We start from the raw sequence: 26,194 nt of genomic DNA on the forward strand, positions 1-26,194 counted from the left end.
TTACATTTGCATTATTGGATTTTATTCAGCTAACGCTAATTCAATGTTAATAAAAATGTTCTGTAAAAGAAAGTTAGTTCAAACTTGGGTTGATGTACAAAGGCTGGCAACATATCAGAGATGATAACAGACAAACAGAAGATTTATGAACATCGTAGTAAAATACTTACTGGTTTATTTTGGCTAGTCTATTCTACTGGCTGTCACAAACTTTGATGTGGATAATTCATATGATTTGGTTCACTTTGGAAGCTGTTTTGTGCAAAGTAAGAAAACAACCACGTTATTTCTAACAGCCTTTTCTCGATTGTGCTGTACAACCATTTCACAAACCAAAATCTTGCTTCCTCACTGATGCAGTGATAATGACAACTGTTCCAATCTGTGAGCCAGATCCACAACAAAATACTGTTTTTTTCCAAATCAAGCTGCCTCACAGTTTCCATCATTGAACACCATGGTGAAAAAAATGACACTTAAATCAGGCAGACTGCACTATTAATAGTCTGTCTTCTAGATCAACAACTTCGCTGGTATTGGAAACCTTAAGATCAATGTGAGATGATGGCTGTTACATGGTTTATTGTTTTTAAATAACATAGAAAAGTATATACTCTCTGTAAACGCGCTTAAAGTATAAAATAATCCAGGATGATTTTTCTGTTATTATTCCATTTGGTTATTTACCTGTTATAACAAAATATATAGCAATTCAAATCTGTCATCTGTGATATTGTGGAAGGAAAAGAAGATGCAATGGCAACAGTGTCAAAAGAAACTAACACTCTTGGATAGAGGTGGACATAATTTTTGTAATGCATCCTTACACTCATCTCTGTGAAATTCTGCTTCTGAAAGCGCATGATATTCTATTTTTAAAAAACATCTCTGTGTAAACATTTTTTATAAACACAAGTTGTAGTGTTGCTTTATTGGATAATAATAGATTAAAAGATGTTAAAACCATTTAGTCCACCTCCTGTACAATCTGTCCTTGCAGACAAGCTGCACAAAACTCTACAAAGTTAAAGGTTTAACTTCATCAAATATGATACTCTGACAACATTTTGGGTTAATATTGGATCTACAACCATATTTCCTTGACAGAAATTTAAAGGCCAACACAACACTGTTTGGCAGAACAACCCACCACCTCATAAAATCTCCTTGTGTTCCTGGTTTCATATAAAGAATCATGCACGCACACATCTCAATGTGAATATCTACATTAGTGACATTAGTTCAGACTCTTTACAGAATTAAGACTCTCAGTGTATCTTACTGGAATCACTAATTACACACTAATCAAATCACAGAGTCTAAGAAACAAAAAGCTGTTGGTTGTTGTTTGATTTGACGTGTTGTTTTTTTGCTCCCACACACTCGCATTAAAGAAACGGCATGAAGACAACTGAAAAAGATCTTTACACCTACGATAGAAAATAGGCTATTTGTCTCTACAAAATCTGTCAAATTTTATTGTTTCTTCACCTCAACGTGGAGGCCGAGTTTTTCTAAGAACTGATTGATTGATTACTGCAAAGAAGTGTTAAAAAAAAAAATAGTTTCCCAGATCTGATGATGAAAACGGGAATTATCCTGATTAACAGGCACCAAACACATTTCGCTACCGTGACATCTCTCCCTCCCCTTGCCCTGCCAGCTTTCTGCCACCTGGCTGTTATGGCCCCGTCGACTCGATATTGTTTGGTTTAATGGTCGTGAAAGCCTGGCATGGGGAAGGGCCTGGCAAAAGCTTCAACGCGGTGGCGCAGTTCGGCGATGCGAGCTACGGTCTCTGGGTCCTGGAGAAGAAAGTTCTTGAAGTCCTGGAGCTTCCCTGGAGAAGAAAGCAGAGAAGAGAGAAGGAAAAGGCTCAGCTTTAAATTGTTTGTTTTCTTTGATTTATCACCATCTGGCTTTTTGGTTTCACTCATGTTTCAGTATCCAGCACTCTAATTTAACATACAGCACACTGTAGTTTTGTTGCCTTTCTAATACAGGGTCCCTACAGCTTTATGCAAGTCATATTTAACACTTTTTGAGACTTTTTTAATGAAGCACTTCATTAAAGTTGAGACCAATTATAAAATATCCAAAATAGAGGGGAAAAAAGAACTGAAACAAGGGAAAATTTTGCCAGAAGTTTTAGTGTAAAACATGACTTTTTTTTATTGCAGCAGAGATGAAGGTAGAACACACCTGGGAAATACTTTGTATTTGTTGCTTGTTGAGTTTTCTAGGCAATTTTGTTTCTCACTGTGGGATTTCACTTTCTTGATTCCCATCATGATTGGTTTGCCTTGTATGCATCGCCTGGTTTAGCCATGCTGCAAAATCATGGTCAAATAGCCAATTTTTGTTGAATGAATGAATAAAAACATTTATTGCCCCTTTATTTACACAAGTGCGCACTAAAGAGTAAAAACAATAACACGTACCATAAAAATATGCCAACAGACATCATGACCTAAAATTCAGTAAGGATATTAAGTTAATTTAAGTTATAGAATTTGCATTTCCCGTGTCGTCCACAGAGCACAGACAGCGAGCAGACTGTGGATCCTCTGCACTGCAAGAGGCATTCGGTAAATTATTTCAGAAGAAAGGATGTTTCCAATTCTTAGAGCCTGTTTTGTTCTGTGTAAATAGTTTAAAAACACTGCTTCCTAGTGGTGGCTTCTATAGACCATATAAAATTACAGGACTACACTTCCCATGATTCTCCAGCCGATTAATAGAGACAGATGTGCTCAGTTTGAAGCTTGAAGACACAAAGTAGAGACAGTTCTCAACAATTTTAATGTTTATTGTAAAACCTCTAAATAGTTTAAGTCTGCTTATTATTTCATCTGAGTTTGCCTCTTTGGTCTTGATTCGGCTTGATTTATTCTGATCAACTGCATGACCACTTGACCTTAAGCCAGCCTGAAATGCCAAACAAGTCATCACAAGCGTGACTTAAGCAGCCAAATAACTTCTAAATCTACCATTTGAAAAATTCTTCGTCCTACCATGTGTAAGATTGTTTTTTGGTTTGTTTTTTTTTAGAGTTTTCAAAAGATTGATTTAAGACATTTTAATACCAATTAAAGCTTTATTTTTTATGTAAATTAATTTAATGGATTTTTAATTTTTTTTAAAGGATCTGCAGGAACCCCGTAATAGTTTTAAAAATAAATGACAAAACAGTGAGGCACATGCTTGGCTGCACTGTAGTCTGTCTCCCCTCTCAGGCCCACCTGTCTTTTTCTTGACGTCGAAGGCGATCTTGAAGCCTTCATCCATGAACTCGACAACTTGCACAAAGTCAGCTTCTTTGAACTGTCTGGACGTCAGAGCTGGAGCACCTGGGATGGAGAGAAGCACAAAATCTGCAGCTTGAAATACCAAGTAATGACTGGTTTTTACTTCCTTTAGCTTTTACAGGTTCAACTGTCTCTAATTAATTTTCCTGCAACTTTTTTTCTATTTATGAACCGTATGTTTTTGGGGGGTGAAAAAACAGCACTCTGGAGCTTTTTGAAAAGTCTCTAATGAATCTACAGCCAGACGTGTCAAAGCAACACTGATGCTGATAGCCGATGGGTCGCTGAGGTGCAGTCCAAATCTCAATAAAACGATTAAGAAGGTCATAAGTACAGAGCATTGTCTTAAGGCGAGGTTTCTTGCTAAAATGCTAAAAATGTGGCAGTGTAGATGTGGTGCTCTTGAACTTCCTGGAAGATGATTAAAAACCCAAACATACTTAATTAATCATGATCTGCTCAGTGCTTGTGGCTTAATTGGTGGGTGACTAATTTACATATTCAGAGCTACATTTTGAAAACGTGAAAATATGAAGAGGATGCTAAGTGCAATGTAAATATGACCTCCATATAAGCACCGTGTTTTTTTATGTAGTTTCTCATAATGTCCCTAATAAACATGACAAGACCTTGTCACAGTCAAGCTAAATGTAGTGTAATGTGAAGCTTTCTCACCTAGCCTGAGGCCACCAGGAGTCAGGGCGCTCTTGTCCCCGGGGCAGGTGTTCTTATTGGCGGTGATTGACACGAGCTCCAGCACCCTCTCAGCCCGAGCTCCGTCGATGCCCTTAGGCCGCAGGTCAACCAGGACCAGGTGGTTGTCGGTCCCGCCTGAAATATTCAGCATTCTAAGTAAAAACTTTTGAAGAGGAGGAAAGTCTGAATTTGTAGACATGAAACTTCACCTTTAAGCCTTTGATCGGACCACCTCAACCTTAGAAAAACACGGCTGAGGTAATGTCACTAGATCTGCTAGCTGTAAGATGTAAACTAAATGCAGTTAATGATGAAGCCAAATTACTGTTGGACAGTATGTTCTTGGGGCCTCAATGTTTTAAATCTTTTCCTTTGTCATGCATCTGTCCATGTTTATCTGAGCGCTGTACTTATGTTAAGTTTTACTCCACTCTGGGGCAACACTGGCTTATTTGCTCAGTGAGCTTTCTGTGATAAATGTACAATGCCATTACACTACATCCTGATACTAAAATTGATTGCCATCATGAATGAACCATGGATGGGTAATGTTAACTGGATATAGCCTTGGAGGTGGGGTCCCTCCTATTCTATTGAAAGTTGCTCAGCATGTCATCAAGTCAAAAAAATTAAACCGCTATTTATCAAATTGTACTGATGACTGGAACTGCTTCCGCACTGTGTGGCCCATAGAGCTGAAGCTCTAGAGATTCCCACCGGCCTTGCCAGATACTTTAAGTTTAGAGCTCCACTAACTTAAATGGAGATAAATCAATTAAATCATGTGGCTCCTCTAGCCTTTCCAAATGTTATTGACAGTGGTGTAGTTAAGGCAGTAAGCAGGTTTACCAGACATACCTACCTCCTTTGGCTGTTTACAGGACACCCACCTATCAATAAACAGGAGAGAATGCCTTCTTCCTCCTCTGTATCTTACCCATCTATCTAGTGCGACACCCACCGTATCAACTACCACTACACCATTAGTTATCAAATTCTGATAATGAAATGATTATGGGATTAAAAAAAATGTATGCGCTGAGTTTCATAGGTCTCTTTCACCATGTAAGTCTATATAAGACAATTTTTAGGAAGGATATTCACTGACAGGATATTTTTTACAGTTCAAACTATGGTTATTTGCATTTGTTTCATATACAGTATGCCTGGTATAATAATCTAGTATAAAATTTGTTACCAGTTTATTAGGTGCACTTAGCTAAAAGTAATAATACAGGTAATACAGTCTAATACCGCATTTCTGAGGCTGCAGTTGATGGTGTTGTTAAACTGTGCTGCTTTATGCAGAGATGTTTCTATTATTTTGTCCACCCTTTTTATATAGACAGTAGGCTACATCACACACAAACTACTGCTTCAAAAATGATTGCACAGTTCAATTAACACTTGGACAGCATTTATTTTCAGCTTGGTGTACCTTGTAACCTGCAAACTGAGTCTATATTACAGCTCGACACAGTGTTATAGCTATTGATGTAACCAACACTACTCGTTCCTATTGACTGTAACAGTATGCAACACCCTTTTTCTACACAAACATCTACAGCGGGATTAAAAAAAGGGGAGCTTGCACACACTGCAGTGTAAGCACATGACAAGTCTGTATTTTTTAGGGTATCAACTGAAGGCTATACATCAAAAAAGAGCTGAGGCCAGCGAATTAAATGCAGTACAAGATGCAAGCACTCGCTCGCAACCAGAAAGTGACCACTTTCATCTGGTTTCATTTCGTTGACTGACAGGACAGCTACACTGACATTAGCCTATTTGCACATCATGAATTTAAATGCTTTTCTGTTTGTTTGTTTGTTTGGGGTTTTTTGAGGGGGGGGGGCATAATTTGCATTTTGTGATAGGACATTTCTCTTTATTTACTGTATTGTGTGTTTTTCTTTCTTTGCTGAGTCAGCGTCTCCCTGGAAATTACAAAAAAGGATACTTAAATACAAGTTAGATTACCTGATACCAGGGTGTAGCCTTTGCTGAGAAGAGCTGTGGCCATGGACTTGGAGTTTCTTAGTACCTGGGCGATATACTCCTTGAACATGGGAGACTGTGCCTGAACACACACACACACACACACACACACACACACACACACACACACACATCAATACAAAGATAGTGTTTAATTGAAATTGTGTGTTAGTTGAGTGTGTTGTGCTGACCTGTCTGAGTGCCACAGCCACACCGGCGATGGCATGGTTATGAGGTCCGCCCTGCAGAGAGGGGAACACCGAGAAGTTGACCTTGTCCTCGAGGTCGTACATGATCTCCTTTCCCTTCTTGTCCACTGAGCGAACACCCTTACGATAGAAGATGAGGCCAGCCCTGGACAGAAAACACTAATTTACTGACAAAGCATTTTTAACTATTTTCTTTTTCACTAAAACCCAACAAGATTTCATCCTTACCACCCATGGTACATCAGCTGTCTCATTAGGAGGGAATCACAACATGCTGTAACTATTATTAATGAAAAAATAACTAATATTTTTCAAGATGTTTGGTGCAGCAGTTCTAATGAGATGTCTTTTGCTCTTACCTGGCTCCTCGGAGGGATTTGTGCGTGGTAGACGTGACCAGGTCAGCATGGTCAAAGGGAGAGGGGATGGCTTTGGCTGCCACCAGGCCACTGATATGGGCCATGTCAGCGAGCATGTAGGCCTTAATGTCTGTACACAGCTGAGGGTGAAAAGGGTGGAAAAAGGAGAACGTAAAATTAGGATTCAAAATTCATTTCACAGGGTAAGACATTTAACTTTTAGGTACAAGACCCCAAATCATGACACTGACTGCACTTTAGATCATAGTTACTGAAAAGTGGTCAGGTCTAAGCCAGCGACACTCTAGGTTGGCTCGAGAACATTGGATTTAAAATGAAACGATGAATATGAGGCTGAAGTGCTCACTCTCAGCTTAATTTAAATGTGATTGCATCCACATCAATAGTGTACTAAGATGACAAGTTCAGATAAAAGTTCAATAAAGTAAACTTTTAATATTTCGTTGCATACTGGCTGCAGTCAGTAACAACCTAAAGCGTAAAACCTCAACAACACTTCTCAGTCATCGGTTCACATTTCAGTTTGTGACCATAAAAACCTCTTCACCTGCCTTTTCAGAAGGGGTGTATGAAAATTTTGATACTCCTAACTTTAGGATTTTATGCTTTGTGATACTGTGCAGATTCTCAAAAGCATTGTATAGACAGGTAGCAGTGTTGTTATCTACCTTCAGCCATCTGATTCTTCCACTCCTGCACAACAAAATATCACTAGCATGTTATAGAGACTGCGAAAAATACAAATACAGATCCCACTGATCTAAATCATAGACTGTATAATAAATATGCATTATGGAGTAAACGACAGTTCCCCAAAAATGAAGCTAAAACATCTCAATCGCCCCCTGGTGGCTGGCTGCAGTACAGGCCATAAACCATGCCCCCTCCATGTTAGTGGAAAAAGTACACCTCAAATAAATTTTCCCTAAAGATGGTTTCTGTTTTTCTGTCATTTTAGGTAGTTCTTAACACAGTGGTGTTTGTTCAAGTGCTCATTTTTCTGATAAGTTTGGCTTTAATTTGTTTTTTGAAACAATAAAAAGGAGACTTGATGACATGATAGACAGCTGTGTGCACAAATCGGTGTGCTCGCACTTATTGGCACTGTTCACATCTGGTTGGGTGTGTTTATGGGAAGAACCAAGGCAACATGGAGATAACAACTGCACAGACTATTGCTTCAAATATTTCGGTGTCATTTTTGTAATTGTGGAAGGAAGTGGAGAGGCATTTTCCATCTTTATACACAGAAAACCTTTTTTTTACATATATTTTATGCATGAGGTGGTGTGTTCTCTATATTATCACAGTTTTCCTAAAATTAGATTTAATCTCTATATTGCAGTACTTGCAGTATCCTTTTATATATCATGATTTATTAAATCATAACCCCTGTATGGTTATTTCTTATAATCAGAATCTTGCCAATACAAAGCATTACTTTCCAGTATGTTTTTATTTAATTGGGGGCCAACAGTCCTGCACTGTTTATTATAGTTGTGAACACACTCAATCCTCCATAAAGCTTAAGGTCAGCAGTTCAGTACTTGTTTGATTTCAAAGGCAGAGTCTGGAGCCCAAAGCAAAAATGTGAACTGTCCAAATATCTATGAACTGCTCTGTATTTGCATACATTATTCTTGATATACAGAGTGGTGCCAGGAACCACTATAGTTACAATAAAACTTGACTACATGCTTTAACTCTCCTCATTCTGTGTCATCAGTGACCAAACTGTGCTGTGTATTTTATTTGACTGTGTGCTGTAAAAGTTAAAATGTGAGATAAAAAGTGTGAGATAAAATATCTCAGCGCCGATACATTTACATTTTACCCCACGGTTAAAGATTCGATGACTAACTCTACATCTGTAAGCACTACCTATCATCTCAAAGGGCAGATATATCAAACCGGAGCTGGTATTATTACGCTCTTCGGCAGTCTTCAGAGGCCCGAGATATTACAGCGTAATTCAGTAAATCCTTGCCGTCTCTTGCCAGCATTTATTGAAAAAGGCACAGACAATAAATAGCTCGCTAACATGCAAATGACTCGCTGGCAAATGATCAGAGCAGTAAACAATCTTTTTAGTGCTCCAATTAATATTCATTATCATGACAATCTCCCTTCTTCTCGTATCTAAACTGGATCAGCACATGTTTATTAGATTAAAAGGCAGGATAGATGGCAGGGTTACTGGAGGGGGTAAAGAACACAAGAGGGTGATGTGCAGGAGCTGATGAGCGCCGATAGTGAAACAAATTTCAGATTACAAACAAACAAACAAACAAAAAAAAAGCATTCTCCAATCTAGGTAACACAACACTGAAAAGTCTGGAGAGGAGCCCGGCCCAGCAGATTCTGCCATAAAACAGTGAACAGTTCCACAGAGACATGCCAGGGGGAAAATATGGCCCCACTTCAGGCCTAGTGGCAAAGTAGTTATGGTGCTTAATAAAAACACAGCTCTGTAATGGCGGGACACTCCATCTGATGGTACTAGCTAAAGTGGGGCTCTGCAACAAAGGGAAGCAGTCATGGAGTGAATGAAGTGAGTCAGCGGGTGGGTATAACAAAACAGATAAAGGGGCCTCTTGTGCACCGCCAAAGAGAGCAGTGAAGTGTGCAGTTAAAAGTTGCTGCTGTTGTACGTGTGAGTCAGTGCAAGTGTCCATGTTTGGTTCGGGTAAGTAGGCAAGAGAAAGCCTCTGTGTTGTCGAGTGTAAGTGTGAAAAAAACTTTAAAAATGGTTTGGATATGTTGAAAGTGAACGCTCTGTATTTAGAGCAGGCAGGTTTCTGCTGTGGGACAGAAATGAGTGAAGATGTGGTTGGGACTGATCCTGGCGATGTCAGTGAGAGGAGCAGGTGTGTGTGGCAGTTCAGTGGAAAAGGTCGACTGAGTTTTAAATAAGATGGTCTGACCTTCATAATACAAGATGAGAAAACAGGTCGAGGGAGAGGGAGAGCTGAGCACACAAACAGAGAGAAAGATGGGGTGAAAGCTGGGTGAGTTTTGAATAAAGAGAGTTCTCCGTGCACCTTCTTGATGCGGGCGTAGTCAATGAGGCGGGCATAGGCGCTGGTGCCAGCGATGATGAGCTTGGGCCGGAACAGCTTGGCCGTCATCTCCATCTGGTCGTAGTCTATGAGTCCTGTTGCAGTCTGCAGAGAGATGAAGAGGGAGACAGATTGAGGAGAGAGAGAAAAAGAAAAAGAGGAAAAGTGTAGGATGAATATGAGAACATTAGAGGAAGAGTATGGGTCAGGAGGAAAGAAAAAAGGAACATGAGAGGATGAAAAAGAGTTGTCAGATATCTTGAGGATCAAGAGCAAACATATCAACACGGAAAAAAGATTTTTTTTTCCATTTGAAGCTCATTTGAAGCAGCTGCATTTGAAGTACTTTGGCTACCTTAAAAGGGGAAGGAATTTATCGAAGGGAGACATTTCAACCTGGAGCAATTGCCGTAATGCACCCCTACTTATCCTAATTCAACCTTTCAGGGATCTACTCAAGTGGTATGATGAGGCAGACAGATCAGACGTTGGTTTGGAGACTGCTCTTTAAATTGAAATACAAAATTTGAGCTACATGTTAGGCAATCTATTGTTCGGAGGATGTACGCCGAGTCACATGAAATGGGATCAGGCTGGAACACTCAAATGACCAGTGCATCTTGTGCCTGAACCTCTAGTTTCACCCCTCAACTCCTCCAAGCATCAGAGGAGAGAGACAATACAGGCAAGAGATCAGGAGCAGGATGGAGCGGAAAAACAAAGTGAGAGACAGAAAAGATGGAGAATAAGGGAGACGCAGACAAGAAAAAGAAGTGAGAAAAGAAGGAGGGAAAGCTTTATTTAGACAACCTGATAATCTCCCATCTCCAGAGCACATCTATGGATGCCCCCTCACTCCATCAAGCTGCTCATTGTGAAGACAGAGCCAGTGGTGCTGGCCAGCCTGTCGATTTCCCATTATCTCTCTCGCAGAGGGGTCCTGCCTGCCCATACATCAGCAGGCCTGGACATGCAGACTCTCATGGCCATCCATCAGCTGCTACCAACACCACCACACAACTATGACCCCAGGAATAAAATACTATACACTAATACACAATGCACCCAGATCTGAGGGACTGTGGTAGTACAGATCTCACTGCTGCAGCACTTTGAATGTTTATGTATTATACTAAACTAACAGGACTATATGGTTGTATTGGGAGTGAAGAGGCTGTATATCGCCCAAAACACCTGTGTTTATGCCCGTCTGTCGCCAAGCACCTACCCACACTGCCTTGCGTCGTCCCTGTGGGGGCACAAATACAAACAGGATTTTCCAAAAAAGGATCACAGCGTTTCTCCTACATCTGTCTCCTCTGTGCTGTTTATTTAAATTAATATCCTGTTAATAAACTGTTTTTAGAGGAAAGACTAAGTCAAGTATTTGGCATAAATTAAGATATCTGTGCTTACTTCTAATTTCTTTTTTTCTTGTTATTTTAGTCAACGACAGCAAAAGTTAAAAAACAAAAAAAATAGTTGTTTAGTTCAATCAAAACGACCAATGTGTGACCAAGTTTTCCCACTTGATAATTACTCATGAGTCTGACTAAAATAATATTTTACATTGCCTACATAATGATAGCAATGGAAAAACAAAAGTATGGCTTAGTGCACTGATACTCAACCTGCAGCCCCTGCAAATCTGGCCCGTGATTGGTTGGCAGTTCACCTGGCACCCATTTCTTAATTAACTATGAATGAATATAAATTGATTCACACTAGGGATATTTTTCGTACCTAAAATGTAAATAAGTTGCCAGAGTGGATAAAAAGCATCAAAATAGTGTTTTCAGGGTTTTTTTAAGTGCCAGGGGAGGATTCCCAGCACCCCTCTACAGAGGTAGGTGCTAATTATTTATAAACTAATTGTGCTTTTCATGAACTTGCCGTGAACTTCTGTCATTTTGGAAAAGTGGACTCTGCAAAAAATTTTAGAAATTAAAAAATAAACAATTTGAGTATCAGTGGTTTAGTGTGAGCAGCACATATGATACACATTTTGGTGGTCCAGTTGCACAATGATCTTTATATAGTCTTTTAACGGTTTTCTCCTTGTCACTATTAGAGTAGTCCTATATAGCCAGACCAATCTCCACACTTCCTTTTAGCTGTGGCCAGCCCTGCAGAAAGGTTTGGCCGAAGCCATCATAATTCCGCACTAAGCGAAACAATCACTCTGAGTTGATTGTATTTCTTAAAACAGTCACAATTGTTTTGGGCAGCACAAAGCCCAAGACACAGCAACAGTGCCCTTGCAAAATAGTAACACACAGATATTGGAAGAGGAGGAGAATTCAATCGGAAATAGGCGGCAAATAGTAGGCTTACATGCACAAACTACATCCCTATTACAGTGAATTGCAAGTACAGCGCACAACATCTTATACATTCACACAAAGTGTCACAATGTGCAGTTTGACTATAAAAGACAGCACAACTTCCTACTTCACCCAACAATTCAAAATAAAGGGTAAAAAGTGACAAAGTAGTAGAGATGATCAGTAGTGCTACTGAAAGTGTGCTGCAGCAGAAATAAAGCAACACTTTGCACTTGCAAGTATCAGACATCTGAGAAACCGTTAGCCCCTGACACATGAGCAGCTCTGACCAGCCGCACTGGTTCATATCGTGGTCAGTTCATGAGAAGAAAACTCCCCTATCTGACATTGAGATAGGATCAAAAATATCTGAATATAAGAAACATATTTAACAAATATTATTCAAAACTGCATCTGCCTCACAGCTTTTATAACACTTTGACAAAACATGTTTTTATCACCGTTCCAATGCCAATTCAGTCCACAATCGTTATTGACCAACTGTTGTTGGTTGAAGTCAGTAGTAGGGGTCTCTACTTACGTTTAGCTTGTAAGGCATGGACTCAAAATAGATTGAGGTTGCTGAGATCCTCTTCACATCAGACATGTAGCCGTGAGTCAGACTGTGGTAATAAAGACGTAAACAGACAGAAAAAAAAAACAGGCAACAAAAACAATCAATAATATTCAAATGCCAACAACTTGATTCTTCAGGTTCTGACATACTACTGTAGATCAACAAAGACACCGAGGCAGCCTGGAAGAGTGTGAGAATAAGAAAAAATAACTAACACAGTGCAGGTTAGGAATAAAAAGAAGGCAGCAGTAACCACTCACTGTCCCCCATCAGGCAGGTCCAGACCCATGATGCGGTCATGGGGGTTGAGCACTGCGGTGTAGACAGCGAAGTTAGCGGGGGAGCCAGAGTACGGCTGGACGTTGACACCCCACAGAGCCGGGTCCAGGTCAAAGGCCTCCAAGGCTCGTTTCTGACACAGCAGCTCAATTTGGTCGACCACTTCTGCTCCACCATAGTACCTGAGGGCATGGACAAAAAAAAAAAAAAAAAAAAGACACCCAAAGATGCATCATTCCTACAAAAAAACTGCTGGATTAAGCTTGAATAACTGATTTTTTTTAGCCACTTGGGGAAAGTACAAGAAAGTTATGAACACAACATGTACACATCATCACCTTTTAAACTGATATTTAAGATTGTGATTGTATGTAAGAACTGTTAGCACTCAGTTGCTTATTTACGCATCCAACAGTTTGGAGCTATGGACATAATCATTCATTCGGAGTTGTGTTTTCACGTTCTTTTGCCTCAGTTTTTGGTGTCTACCAACTATTTGGAGAAACATCTGGCTCTTTAACTGCTGAATGCTCCACTTTGTTCACCAGCTGGTCTCTAACCTTGTTTGTCTGCTGTCTGGTCTTCTGTTTACTATTTCGATCTTTGTGGGGTTGAATGATGATCTCACCTGGTTATTTGATCAAATAGTTGTTAATATCAAAGTATTTCACATCTGACTGTTCAGTGGGAGGATTTTATCAAGATGGGCAATGTAAGGAGAAGGGACACTGACATAGAATGAAAATACTGAGTTTGTTAGGATAACGTTTCCTCTCCAATAGACATAAGGCGCTAAAATAACCCTTTGACATGCTGAGATCTAATGTTACAGGCTTTTTTTTTTAGTGTTTCAGCACTTGGTTGCATTTTGTGGTGGCAATTGTTTCCCCCTCCAGTAGGGATGGTTTTCAGAGTATGATGCGTTACACTCTGTTTCTGTAGTCACAGCCCATATCAGCAATGTCTGTTACCAATCTTACATTTACCATTTATGTGGCGCTGTTTGTCACTAACATCTAGAGTAATCTAGATGCGCGTTATCCTGAAACGAGCATAGCAGATCTGGGCCATCTCAGGTGAAAACACTCATCAAACCTTTTCAGTGGAATTACAGATGACGGAGCAACAGATGGCTACAGTACGAACTACTCATTCAATGAGATCATCATTTTGTTTCATTACATTAAACAGCAGATGAGTAGGTTGTGGGGGGGGGGGGGGGAATTAAAACTAAAAGCACATTCAGTGGGAGGGAGATTTATGGTAGGCTTGTATTCCAGGAATCAAAGGCATCAAATGAGAAGCATTTCAAAGCATGTCAGCTCTCTGTTTGCTGCTGATAAACGTGAATTATCTGAGGGGAAATAATAGAAAATAGGAACACTGGAAATAGAAAACATGCAACTATCAGCCTGGGCACCGAATTCCTCCAATGTATCCCCTCAGGAATCTTCTTTGGCAAAGCAGAGGCTGTGGATTATTGCCTTTGTGGCTGGCATGTAGTATTATAGGGCAAACTAGAGAACACAGTATAAATCAGTGTGTGTGTATTTATGAGTGTGTGTGTGTGTGTGTGTGTGTGTGTGTGTGTGTGTGTGTGTAACAAATATCCTAAAGCAGAGAATATCAACAGTGTTAATAAGCTGCAGCCAGGGGTGTGGCTGAATAAACACACTCACCTTCTCCCTGGGTAGCCTTCCGAGTATTTGTTGTTCAGACAGGAGCCCTGAGCTTCCAGAGCGGCTCGACTGCAGAAATTCTGTGGTGGGAACACATAAGCAAACACACATACATACACACACACAGACACACACACAGATCAATGGCGCTAGTGGACAGAAGGGACAAGGACGGCAAATTAAAGTCTGTTAAGTGATAGTGAGAAATCCCCCTCCAGCTAAAGGCAATCATTACAGTATTGAACCTCTGGACTTCCATAGACTAACACTCTGCACTTCACAATGCTTATCGCCTCGCTACTGCAGGATACAAGATAATGTAATAAACTTTTCTGCACATGCTGAGAAACATCAGTGTGGCCTTTTTAAAATCGTTTTGCAAAGCATTTTTCAAGAAAAACAAATTTTTGTGAGTATGTTTTTTGCAAAGGAGTATTATCACATCCCAAAAGTTTTTCTTCATATCTTGTCCGTGTGTTGGAAGATGAAAAAGACAAGTCAAATATTTCTGTTTAATACACAATACCAGTAACTGATAGTGGTCTTATTTATTGACATATTTTATTTTCATTTAAAACAGGCTTATCACCTGATTTATATTTCCTAACTTCTTAAAATTGGATTTCCTACATTAGAGCTGGACCAATTTTGGTCAGTATTTTCATACACTATATTGCTATGTTTTGTTTTGTTTTTTAAATGAAGTCTTATCTGATAATAAACCTGCAAATCTTTGGGTTTTATACTGTTAGTTAGAAAAACAATTCAAAGAGGTCATTTCTGGCTATAGGAAACTGTGTTTGTCACAGACACTTTTTAAGGACCAAATATTATTTTTTAAAAATCAATGATAAAAACAATCATGAGCTGCTGCCACAGTTATTACTAACTGTTACAACTTTAAGTTAATATGTAGCTGAAGAAGTTTTTTTTTAATGCTGGAGATAAAAAAAAATAAAAATTTCTGCAACAACCTCTGTCCCAACTTTGCCAAAATTAAGTGACAAAAAAAGATAAATAAATAAACAAAAAAAATATACCATGTAGGAAAACTCACATTGGAAATGAGCACCAAAAATACTTGAGAAAAATCCCCCATAAAGCCCATTAAACACTGCACTGTACTGAACTATACAAATGAACTTGAAGTGACTATCTGTTACATAAACTGCAAACGTGTCTGTAACCCAGACTGTGTAATTGACAATGGATACCTCTTATGGCATGGCCTCCTGACACAACTCTTACTGTACTACTTAACATAAGACATATTTTATTGTCCCCAAGGTGATATTTGGTTCAGACAATAGCACCACACACAGCTGTAATCAACTTACTGTACATTATCACTCTGGCCAGTAATGAAGTCTGACACAACACACACAAATACAAACTGTCTTGTCTCCATACTCTCTCTCTCTCACATTGAGGTGTGTGAGTGTTGTGTGTGTGGTTATGCTAATGCTTCACCTAGAAGCCAAGAGGAGATCAAGGGAGATAACAGCTCCAGTAAAAGCTCTCTGCTGCGTCCGTCTGTCATGCCGACGACTGTGCATACATTACAAAAGGAAATGCATTTGCTTCTCACTGTCTTGAAGTGTGTAAGTGTGTGTGTGTGTGTGTGTGTGTGTGTGTGTGTGTGTGTGGACACGTGTGGTGAAATGTATGTCTTTTCATTCAAGGAATGCCTGCCTGGGCTGTACTGTGATGTGCCTTGCAGGGTGAGGTGGGGAGGAGGCAGAATGAAGATATCAGCTTTATCTCACACTAGAGCGGTCAGGCTTTGTGTAGTGAGGGGGCTGATATACTCCACTGAACAACTACTGTGGCGAAGAAGAAACAGGAGGGGAGAGAAAGAACACAAGATAAAACCTCTTCTGCTCTTCTGAATAGTAAAATTTTTCCATTTCACACCATACAGCCCTGGAATGAAAACAAAGAGTAAAGCCAAATGTTTCTGCAACAACTGAGCTGTCCTTGCTTACAGAGTGCTGCATCCTGTGACCATTTTCACTATTAAAGAAGTTTGAATAACTTGAATTTTTTTCCCCAAAAAAAACACTTGTCAGAGTTCATGATATCCGTTTGATTATTTGCATGTTGGAGTGTTTCACTGCCCATGCAAGCCACTGAAAACATTTAAAAAACAGCAAATTTCACAACAAGATGATTGAGGAATAAATTTGAGCAAAGAATTCCTTTGCAACACATAATTTGTTGTACTGTATGTGCTGTATCTACTATAATATCTACAGTATGAGCTCTGGTAAACCCCTGATAAAGGCTTTTCTGAACATGCTGTCAGCAGTAATATGGGAAAAATACAACCAGAATCATTCATTCATTCATTATGACAAATCATTAATCAGAGGTGATTCTCAGCTATCTGCACTGCCAACATACGGAGGATGTGCTGTCAGTTATTACAGGCACTGACTGTTTACACTGACTGTCTTTCTCTAAAAGTAAGTCAACTCAGTCAATACAAAATGGTAAAGGATGGTTCTGTATATAAAGACCGACTGAATGAAAACTATTTTACTTTGTAATTAGATAAAAAGTAAAGTATCTGCCAGCATGTTAAGTCCATGCCGACCTTTGTAATGTACTGGCCAAAAAATGTCCTTGGCTGAAAAATCAAGACATACAACAAAATGTCTGTGCAGTACTAGGCTATCTGGTCATTGTCTGAGACATAATTGTCTAATTATACTGTATAACATCTAGAAAGGAAGTTTATAATAAGGCTTGAGATTCAAGCATCACATCAGTCATATCTGTGCAAGATGTCTTACCTCAGATGCGATGAGCTCCAAGCCACGGCACTGCCTGTCCTTCTCCTTCTGCAGCAGATCCCACATCTCTGGGTCATCCTGAGCCAGGCTCTCCTGGCCCGTCCATGGACGATCCTCATCTACTGTGCGGGTGGCCGCATGCGACTGCTGGCCACGTACACTGAGACGAAGTGGGGCTCGCTGGCACAGTGGCTGTGGGCAGAAGAGAAATGGCAGGGTTGGGGGGGTATGATGAGAGAGAGGGGAAAGAATCAATTGAGAGTTTATTAGTTCGACATAGATATAACAGTTATTGTAAGCACATTTCCTAATACTGGATCATTGCACTTAATGGGTCTCATGAGGACTGACACTAGCTAACTTAGTTTGAGGAAGCTTTTGTTCATTCTGCAAGTTTTGCCATCTCATGAAAACTTACCACTGTATGCAAATTACCAAAGCTTTATTAAAAGTACAGTTAAAGAGTTGGACTGGTATGTGCTGCAGCTAGATGATTTAAGATATCATCAGGGATATTTAGCAAGATGAGAAAATATATATTGTTTAATGTGGATGTGTAGAGGAGGGGAATAAAATTAAAACATTCATTTTGGAGATATTATCTATAAAGCAGGACCAGAATATAATGAAGAGACATGTTACATGGAGTAATATTTTTCTACAGAATGTCTTCAATCAGTTCACGTATTTGAGGTGACACCCTGATTTGTCCTGAATAACTTTAAGACATTTTAAGTCCCCTCTTGTGCTCCTCATACACCCTAATATGTAGCGCAGTATAATTAGAAACTGGCGTGTTTGCATGATATCAATAATCAGCATGGTTGTTCAATTATGCCTCTATCAGCACTTCTACAAACTGAGGGACTGACTTTTACAGCCTCAGTGTACCGAAGGAGGCATATAGAGAACAGATTCAGCACTTCCTGCTTATCTAATCTGGACTGGAGCTGGCGAGTTCTCCTGCTGCTGCTGCTGCTGCCGCTGCTGCAATGCCTCATCATGTGAGTGTGTAGAGTTCATACAATTTTCACTGTCTCTGTGTATTTTTTAAGTTAAGCATGAATCCTATACTGGCTTTAACCCTGGTTCTTTTTCTGGCTTGGCACAGTGTAGATTCTTTGCACAGATAATATAAAACCTGTGTAGGCACCTGAAGATTATCTTGTATTACAGCTATATGTGCTCGTCTGTGCTAATGTTCCCTTTATAAACCAAAATCAACACGGAGGGCACTGTGCAGGGGAACACTTAGAAAAAAAGAAATCCTTGACAGGTTGATTGCATTCGGAACAAATTGGCTTCCTCCGTCATTTAATCAACAATATGATGATGACTCTGTGTTGAGATCAATGCTACCACTGCCAACATATAGTTGTCATCTGTACAGGTGTGCTGGGGTGTGAGGGACAACCTCCCTTTAATAGCACCATTAAAAAGCAATTAACACAATGCTCAGGACTGGTTGAGGACACCCATATGAGGAGAAAAAATGCTAATTCCACGTAGTGTAAAAAATGTTCAGGTACTTCATCTTTTGTAGTGGCTTTATTGCACTGTAAATCTAGCGACCAACTGTGTGGTTTTACACGTTTTAAGACAAAACATTAAGAATGTTAATGTTGGGCACAAATAATAAATGCTGCCTGACCAACCATGTATTCATTATTCAACATCTTTTGAAAAAAAAAAAACCCTTTATCCCAAGGGAATAGCTTGCAGATAGTTTATCCACTTCATCGCTGTTAGGCCCCCCCCCTCTCTATTCCGCCTCTTCATCTGCTCCCTGGGGTTGCAGAGGGGGCAGTGGTGACACACCAGGGGAGGCGACTGGCACATTAATGGCCGATTTCTAACAGTCTCTACTCTGGCCTTCTGTCACTGGTGGCAGTGTTGATGGTGGAAAAGGGGAGAGGGCCCCCCCTTTGGGTTCTGGAAGAGATGAGGGCCTAGGGAGACAGGTCGGGCTGCCTCTGAGGACAAGTTCCTCGCTGAGAAATCACACGGGTCATTAAATCTTGACGGGAACTGTCCTTCGCTGTCTGCGCTTCTGCTGGGACCCACCGAGGCCGGGGAAAGAAGTGGCAGAAAAACCGAACGCAAGCCAACGCTGCCACGGTTATAGCGCAACTGATGACTGCAAAACAGACAAGGGTGCTTCTCCCCCATCCTCCTCCGTGCCTCCACCTTCATCCCCGCTTTCCTTTTCCCACTCTCGTCCTGTCCCCGTCATTTAACCCTTCGCTGTTATGCACACTCAGCCAAGTAGCAGTCATGTGGCATTTTTTATACTTCATCTTGTCATGGATATCACTTCCATGGCGTCCAAACGGGACAGCACTGGGCTTCACAACAAACCCTTTGAAACCTGAGCAAATTGGTTAGATTTCTTTTGGGAAGAAGAAAATGAGCAACTTAACATGGCCATATGTTTTTCCATAACATAATTATTATAACTATATGATCAGATATATAAATTAGAGTGAATATAAATATAGATTTATATATATTTATTCTTTGTAATCTAATTATCTAAATTTGTGGGACAGTTCTTACCAAGTCTGTTATTGCCTTCTCTCCCCATGTTTTTTTTTAAACAACTCAACCAAATTTCTCTGGCTCCAAAGGGTTACACAAACAGCACACGGGTCAATCCCTGTGGTCTGCCTCTCTGCTTTCCTGCCTCATATCCCTGATCATTACGGGAGATTAATTAATAAACACAAAATAAACTGATCCGAGGAAAAATCTGAGCCAAGATGCAAGCAGCAAATATGTCACAGTGGGACTATTTTTAGGCGACAGATGATGCTGTCGTTTGAAGGTGAACTTGACGAAAACTGTGCTGTGAGAAAAGGGGTGGGATAGGCCACATCAACCTGAGTGCCGAGCATGCAATAATGGCAGACTCACAGATGCACTGCAACTGCGTGACAATGATAAGGTAATTGTTGGCAGTTTACCTTCCCTGTCAAACATCTGTGCCCAAACACCAATGGCGGCGAAGAAGAAAGGGGAAGAAAGAAAATTCATTAATCCTCGTTCGGTATTATTTTTTCGCCCATTTTTTCGCCCATTTCCTAAAGCAGCTCCTGAGGCGAGTCAATTTTACAGATGACTGCTGTCCATCAGAGGCTATACCAAACAACAATCAGCAAGGTAACAGAAACAAAACAGAAGAGACTAGAGAGAAGAAACAGGGAAGGAAAAAAAGAAGATATGTAAGGTTAGAGAGAAGAAGTGTCAACAGGGCAGCAGCATCCGTCAGACTGACACGTAGTTGCCTCTTTCTCTGTCACTGACTAATAGCAGGGCTGTCCGTTACAAATTGCCCTGTGATTCAGTCCAGATAACACCAGACTGAGAAATCTGGATGGGGTGAAGAGGCGTGAAGGGACGGAGGCTGAGTCCAGGGCGACTCCACTCTATACGGGTCAAAGGGTTGTCAGGGTGACAATCAGAGACTTAACCAATGCCAGCAACAAAGCCAATCTTCAGGAGGTGTTGGCGGTGGAACGATACATTTTGTGGTGATGGTAATGATGGTGAAAGAGCTTTACTCTTCGCATCCTGGCGTCTCAGGCAGTCTAGCTTCATGCTGCGACCTGTCATGTTGGCATTGACCGGATGTTCCCACTAATATCTCATTGTCTCTGTTAAGTATGGTTTGTTCAATCACAAATAGAAATACTTCTCTGCTTGTAAAATCTTGTTTGGGCCACCTGAAAGCAATTTTGAGCCACAGCTTAATGAGTCATAAAGTGTTATCACTTTATCATCTCACCAATAAAAGGAGAGAAAATCAATGTTCTGTTGAATTCACTGTAAAATCAGGGTTTCTGCATCTTAAAGGAATATTCCTTTAAAGGGATACTTTGTCAATTTCCAACCAACTTAACCCCCCAGATCGAACCTTTCCCAGATGATGCAAATCTATGCAAAACACGTCACCCTGATGGTATCTGGACTGTTGCTCAAACTACAGGCTGTACTTTTTTGTATAGCAGCCAACCATGCCACTGCAGCGGACACAAACAGTATAAAAGCATATCAAGGAATCAAATCAAACTACACGGAGCTGAATATATATCAGGATTATATTACAATAATGCCTATATGTCTTGCCTCAAATATTTTTAGAAATACATTTAATGCCATGTAGCAGGAGTTTATGAACAGGAAGTGGGCGCCATAGTACTTTCTGCACAGTAAAACAGGGGCCGAGAAACTGTGATCAAACGTCAAAACTAAGCAGTGCTGATCAAATACAAACAAAGATTCTGTTACTGAGTTGCTTATTTCTTGCCTCAAATGTTTTAACTGACATATTTTAGCTTACAGTTTAATTGTTATTCAAGATTGTTTCTTGATGGCTGCCAAATTATTGTTTCAAATAGACGGGGACGCATTAAGTCACCCACGAGTGGCAGCGTTCACTGGTCAGGTATGGTGCAGGGCATTCTGGTAGTTGTAGGTTGTCTACCTTTTGAGCAAAGGTGTCCTTTTTCTCTGTTTCCTTTTGGTCATGTAGCACCAATTTCAAAAGTATTTGCTTCTATCTACTGCATAGACATCCTAGTTTTATGTAAGGACTCTCTTTATATCGGTGAAATACTGCTTTAAGGCATGTTAGATTTAAGACTTTTAATACTTTTTAAATGCCATTCAGAGATGAATGTATGACAATTTTACAATAACCTGCATTGAAGAAAAAAAATAAAAAACATTAACAAAAGCCTATTATTTAGGGAAAGAGACAATTTTGCCAGAATGTTTCTTATAACATAAAACTTATAGTTATTATAACTATGAGAGAATCAGGCTCTGTGAACATTTTAAAATGACAACCTAATTTTTTAAACTGTCTTTTAATTAATGAAATTCTTTTAAATTATTTTATATCAATTCTCTTTTTAGTATTTTTACTGTTCTTGCTGGTCTCTGTACTTTTTACTTTGACTTATACCTTATTTATTACCCACTGTCTTTTGATTGTCTAATCTTGTTTTTTGTGTTGCATATTTTATTGTGAAGCACTTTGAGCTGCATTCCTTGTATGAAAAGTTCTCTATAAGTAAAGCTTATTAGTATTAGTATTATTATAAAACTTAAAAAAATGTTGTCGCACGGCTTAGATGAGGGTAGAAAAGAACTTGGAAGTACCTGGTGTTTGTTGCAGAGTTACTTTGTGATATCGTGTTTTTTCACTCTGCATCTAGGATTCCACTAGCTTGATTCCCTTCGTGCACAGTTTGAAAAACTTTTCACACAAAATACATAGAGCTGTGTATTGACTTTTGCTGCCATTTCCTGGTTGAATAGCCAATTTATGTTGAATCTGCACTTCCCCACATCATCCAGGTTACAGTGACAACTAGCTATAGCAGAAAGTGAATCCTCTTCTTTGAGCATCCCACATGGAAACAAAACTCAAGTGTTGGTGGTTCCACTATCCTGCGAGTGGCATATGGTAATTTTGAAAGAACAGATGTTACCAATTATTTTCAGATTTTACAATGCAATGAAAGAAAAGGATAATTTATAAGTCCTACTTCCCATGCCTTTTCAAAATTAGAAAGACTGATTTAAGTAAGTTTGATACCAATGAAAGTCTTATTTCTATTTTAACGAATTCAGTGCTTTTTAAGGATCCATGGGAACCCTGATCTGAAAAAAATAGATCAAGCTGTGAAACAGGCCTGGAAAATATCCTGTTATGCTTCTGTTAAATGAATAAAAATGAATTGGAATAGCTGAAGAATAACTCTGCTGGGACGGTGTTATGTTATGTCAAAAACTGCTGTGTACAAAAGCATTAAATTGGAATTCTTGTGGTTTCAGTGAGGGAGGTGATGAAGCCAAACGGGCTGTGTTCAGAGTGACACCGAAAAAACTTCTAAGCCATTTTAAGAAAGGAGATTAGAAAAACTTTTGTAAGTGTGTTGCTGGGAAACCTGTATTTAAACTCTCGTTACTTAAGAAAATACATACAACTATTTCAGATGTCGCAAACATCACTGCGCTCTTACTTTCATGTGTACTGTAGTTAGTAACCATGGAGCACCTTGCTTATATAGCCTCTAGTGCTGGGAGAAATGTTTCTCTAATGGGATTAGAGTTGATTAATTATTTAATTGACTAACTGGAATCTTTGGAATCCATTGCCTGCAGCAAGTAGCCTATTTAACAGAAAACACCCTATAACGGCCAAAGCAATCCTGAAAACAATGGCCACAGCAACAGATAACCAACTCTCTAAGACAGAAAAGTCAGAAAAGTTGAGCTCCCCTTTTCTAACCACCAGTCCAAAATCTGTCCTCATAAAAAATGTATGTCAACAGCAACAAGAAATAACTGCACAAGGACTGAAATCTATCTCTCATATACAGATCACATGAGGACACTGTGTGCCTTAACCACAGAGAAATAAGAGTCTTGTGCTACCTTTTGAAATCTAATGAAGATGCACACTTAACCAATTACCACCAACAGGAAAAGCATGCAAGCATGTGAATCACTCAGTTTAATGGGAAACTTCAAACACACTGACAGTGACTTATAAAACTAGGTCTGAATGCATGCCACAAGATTCTGGCACAATCTTGGCATAGCCTAGTTGTTTCTGAGAGACTACATGAAATCTGCACTATCTCCTCCAAAATGGGTCACTTCATAAAGTTCAGAATTAGGATATTAATAGCCCTCAACGAACTTTTCCCCCAAACACCTCCATCACCCTAATGTCTCACCATCTTGTTAAAAAAAGAGCTGTCAAATAATTTAACTTTTTTAACTTTGAAATGTGATTACTGGGCAACTAATATGTGAAACAAAATGCATGTTAGGGATCTTCAGAAAAAGTAATTCTCTTGACATTTTAACTGAATTTTTTTACCTTAAATTAGTCGACTTCCTGCAAGTAAGTAAACACTCGGAAAACAGTCATTAAGCATGATGTAATTCTGTAAAGTTTAAATGTTCTCCAGTAGGCTATATAAAATACATTTAAAATCATGAATCACCATACGTACCTCTGAAATGTGTGGCACTTACACCAAGCTTTCATAACATTGCACATCATCCTACCAAACATCACAACTCACTGAATAGCCTAACGTTAACAACTAACATTTGCTGAAAACAATATTATTTAGGGAAATCATTTTTTTGGAAACATGCCTTATCACTACAATGGCATTTTCATTGGTTGAACACAATGACATAAATCATAATAAAACCTGACTGGTATTTCTGGTGCAGACTATAGTGGGAAGCGACATAAAATTTAGACGGTACAATTCACTGCACAATGCAGTCCTGTAGTTAAGCAACTACAGATGTAACAGTATGATATTTTTGATGGTACGATAACTGTCTCAGAAAATATTGCCATTTCACAATATCACAGAATTATTATTTTTATCAGTCAGAATGACCCCTAAAGAAATAAAAACAGAAGGTTCTGATTTATTTAAACAAATGTTTTATCACTATAATTAAGTCTTGAATCATTTTTTTCTAACGGAAGTAGGCATAAAGAGTCTCCCTTTTGAAAATAACTTTAAAAAAAAAAGTGAGATTCTCTGTCCAGCATTTTTTCCCCTATATCATAGAGAAGCAAATGTACCTGGTATGATAGCTGTCAACTTTCATATCACGGTATACCTTAAAACCAATATATCGCAGCAACCCTATAAGCAACCTATAAGCCATAAAATGTTGAAGTTAAATTATTAGCAGGGCGTCAAAGATGCTCACTGGAGATTAAGGTTCCATTTATGTCATTGCAATGAATACTTAAAGGTTATAATGTTCAGTTTTTGTTGGATTTGGTTCATTCACGTTTTTAGTCATTTTGGTGGCTTCAGACTGTGGTGCTGTTGAATTATTATTTGTTACACTTACAAATGTTTCAAACATTTTTTCCCAAATCATTTATATTAACTAGCATAGATTCAATAGCCTATTTGTATTCATCATTAGTTTTCTGATATTAGTTATCTGATAAACTGGCAACTAGGTGTATAAGGTAGTAATGTAGTAAAACAATAGCCAATAATCTGCTGACCCTGCTGAAACAATAACCCCCGCTTTAACAAAAATACAAACTTATCTATTGCATAATTATGTAACAGTGTGAGGTTAATATTTTCCTGGGGCCCCTGAAGCAGTTTTCAGCCTCATTTTGCACTTTGAACGTTATTGAGGGGCCTCAGTGTATCTTTGTCTTTTAACCTCATCTTACATTGTCTGCATAGTTACAGTGGCTGAGTCTTTCACTTGAACTCATGTAACCCCTTTAAGTGAAAAAAAACAGCGTCTGTGATGCTAATTGACTGTAGAACAATTGTATGCAGTTACAGAAACTTGTAAAGCACAAAAGGCGTGTAAAAGAAAGAAAGGCGCCGGACTTCACTGCGGTGATGATTTCCCACATGATGAAACGGAGCAGTTGCTGTTGCATCATTACGCAGCTGCAGCTATGTAACCTGCACTGACAGCTAGCCTGCTAGCTCATCAGCTAACCAACGACCACGAAAGACGTCAATAAAAGCAACAGGAGCAAGATGGAAACGACAGTTGGTGGTTAACTGTCGCAAAAATACCTTAATGTTGTGACTTGCTAACGCACAGGTGAGCAACTTAAACCCCCATGACTGTAGTCACTGACGCTGAGCTAGCAAACAGTTCGACCGCACAGAAACGCCGAGTTACCCAACTCAAACACACCGTAAATAAGACCATGACACAGAAACACTTTGTAAAGACACCCTTACCCGTGTGAGTTGTCTAAAAGCGAAGGACAGCATGTTTCCAGGTCTCAGGCAAAACGAAGAAGCAGCACAGCCAGGCGACACACCGCTGACAGGCTCCGAAAGGGCTGTTTAAA

The 26,194-nt window shown here is 39.5% G+C and overlaps 1 protein-coding gene across 1 annotated transcript; it reads right to left on the minus strand.

The window, feature by feature from the left end:
• Window positions 1–26,194, minus strand: shmt2 (serine hydroxymethyltransferase 2 (mitochondrial)). Its single transcript, XM_042505699.1, has 12 exons — window positions 26,082–26,194; window positions 17,305–17,496; window positions 14,510–14,589; window positions 12,812–13,012; window positions 12,516–12,597; window positions 9,633–9,755; window positions 6,571–6,710; window positions 6,194–6,356; window positions 5,985–6,084; window positions 3,984–4,139; window positions 3,243–3,350; window positions 1–1,840 (listed from the first exon to the last, which is right to left on the minus strand). Exons 1-12 carry the CDS (start codon window positions 26,112–26,114, stop codon window positions 1,713–1,715), a joined length of 1,506 nt encoding a protein of 501 aa, XP_042361633.1. The 5' UTR covers window positions 26,115–26,194; the 3' UTR covers window positions 1–1,712.

The sequence above is a fragment of the Plectropomus leopardus genome, chromosome 2 (genome assembly GCF_008729295.1).
Source record: "Plectropomus leopardus isolate mb chromosome 2, YSFRI_Pleo_2.0, whole genome shotgun sequence".
Classification (NCBI taxonomy): domain Eukaryota; kingdom Metazoa; phylum Chordata; class Actinopteri; order Perciformes; family Serranidae; genus Plectropomus; species Plectropomus leopardus.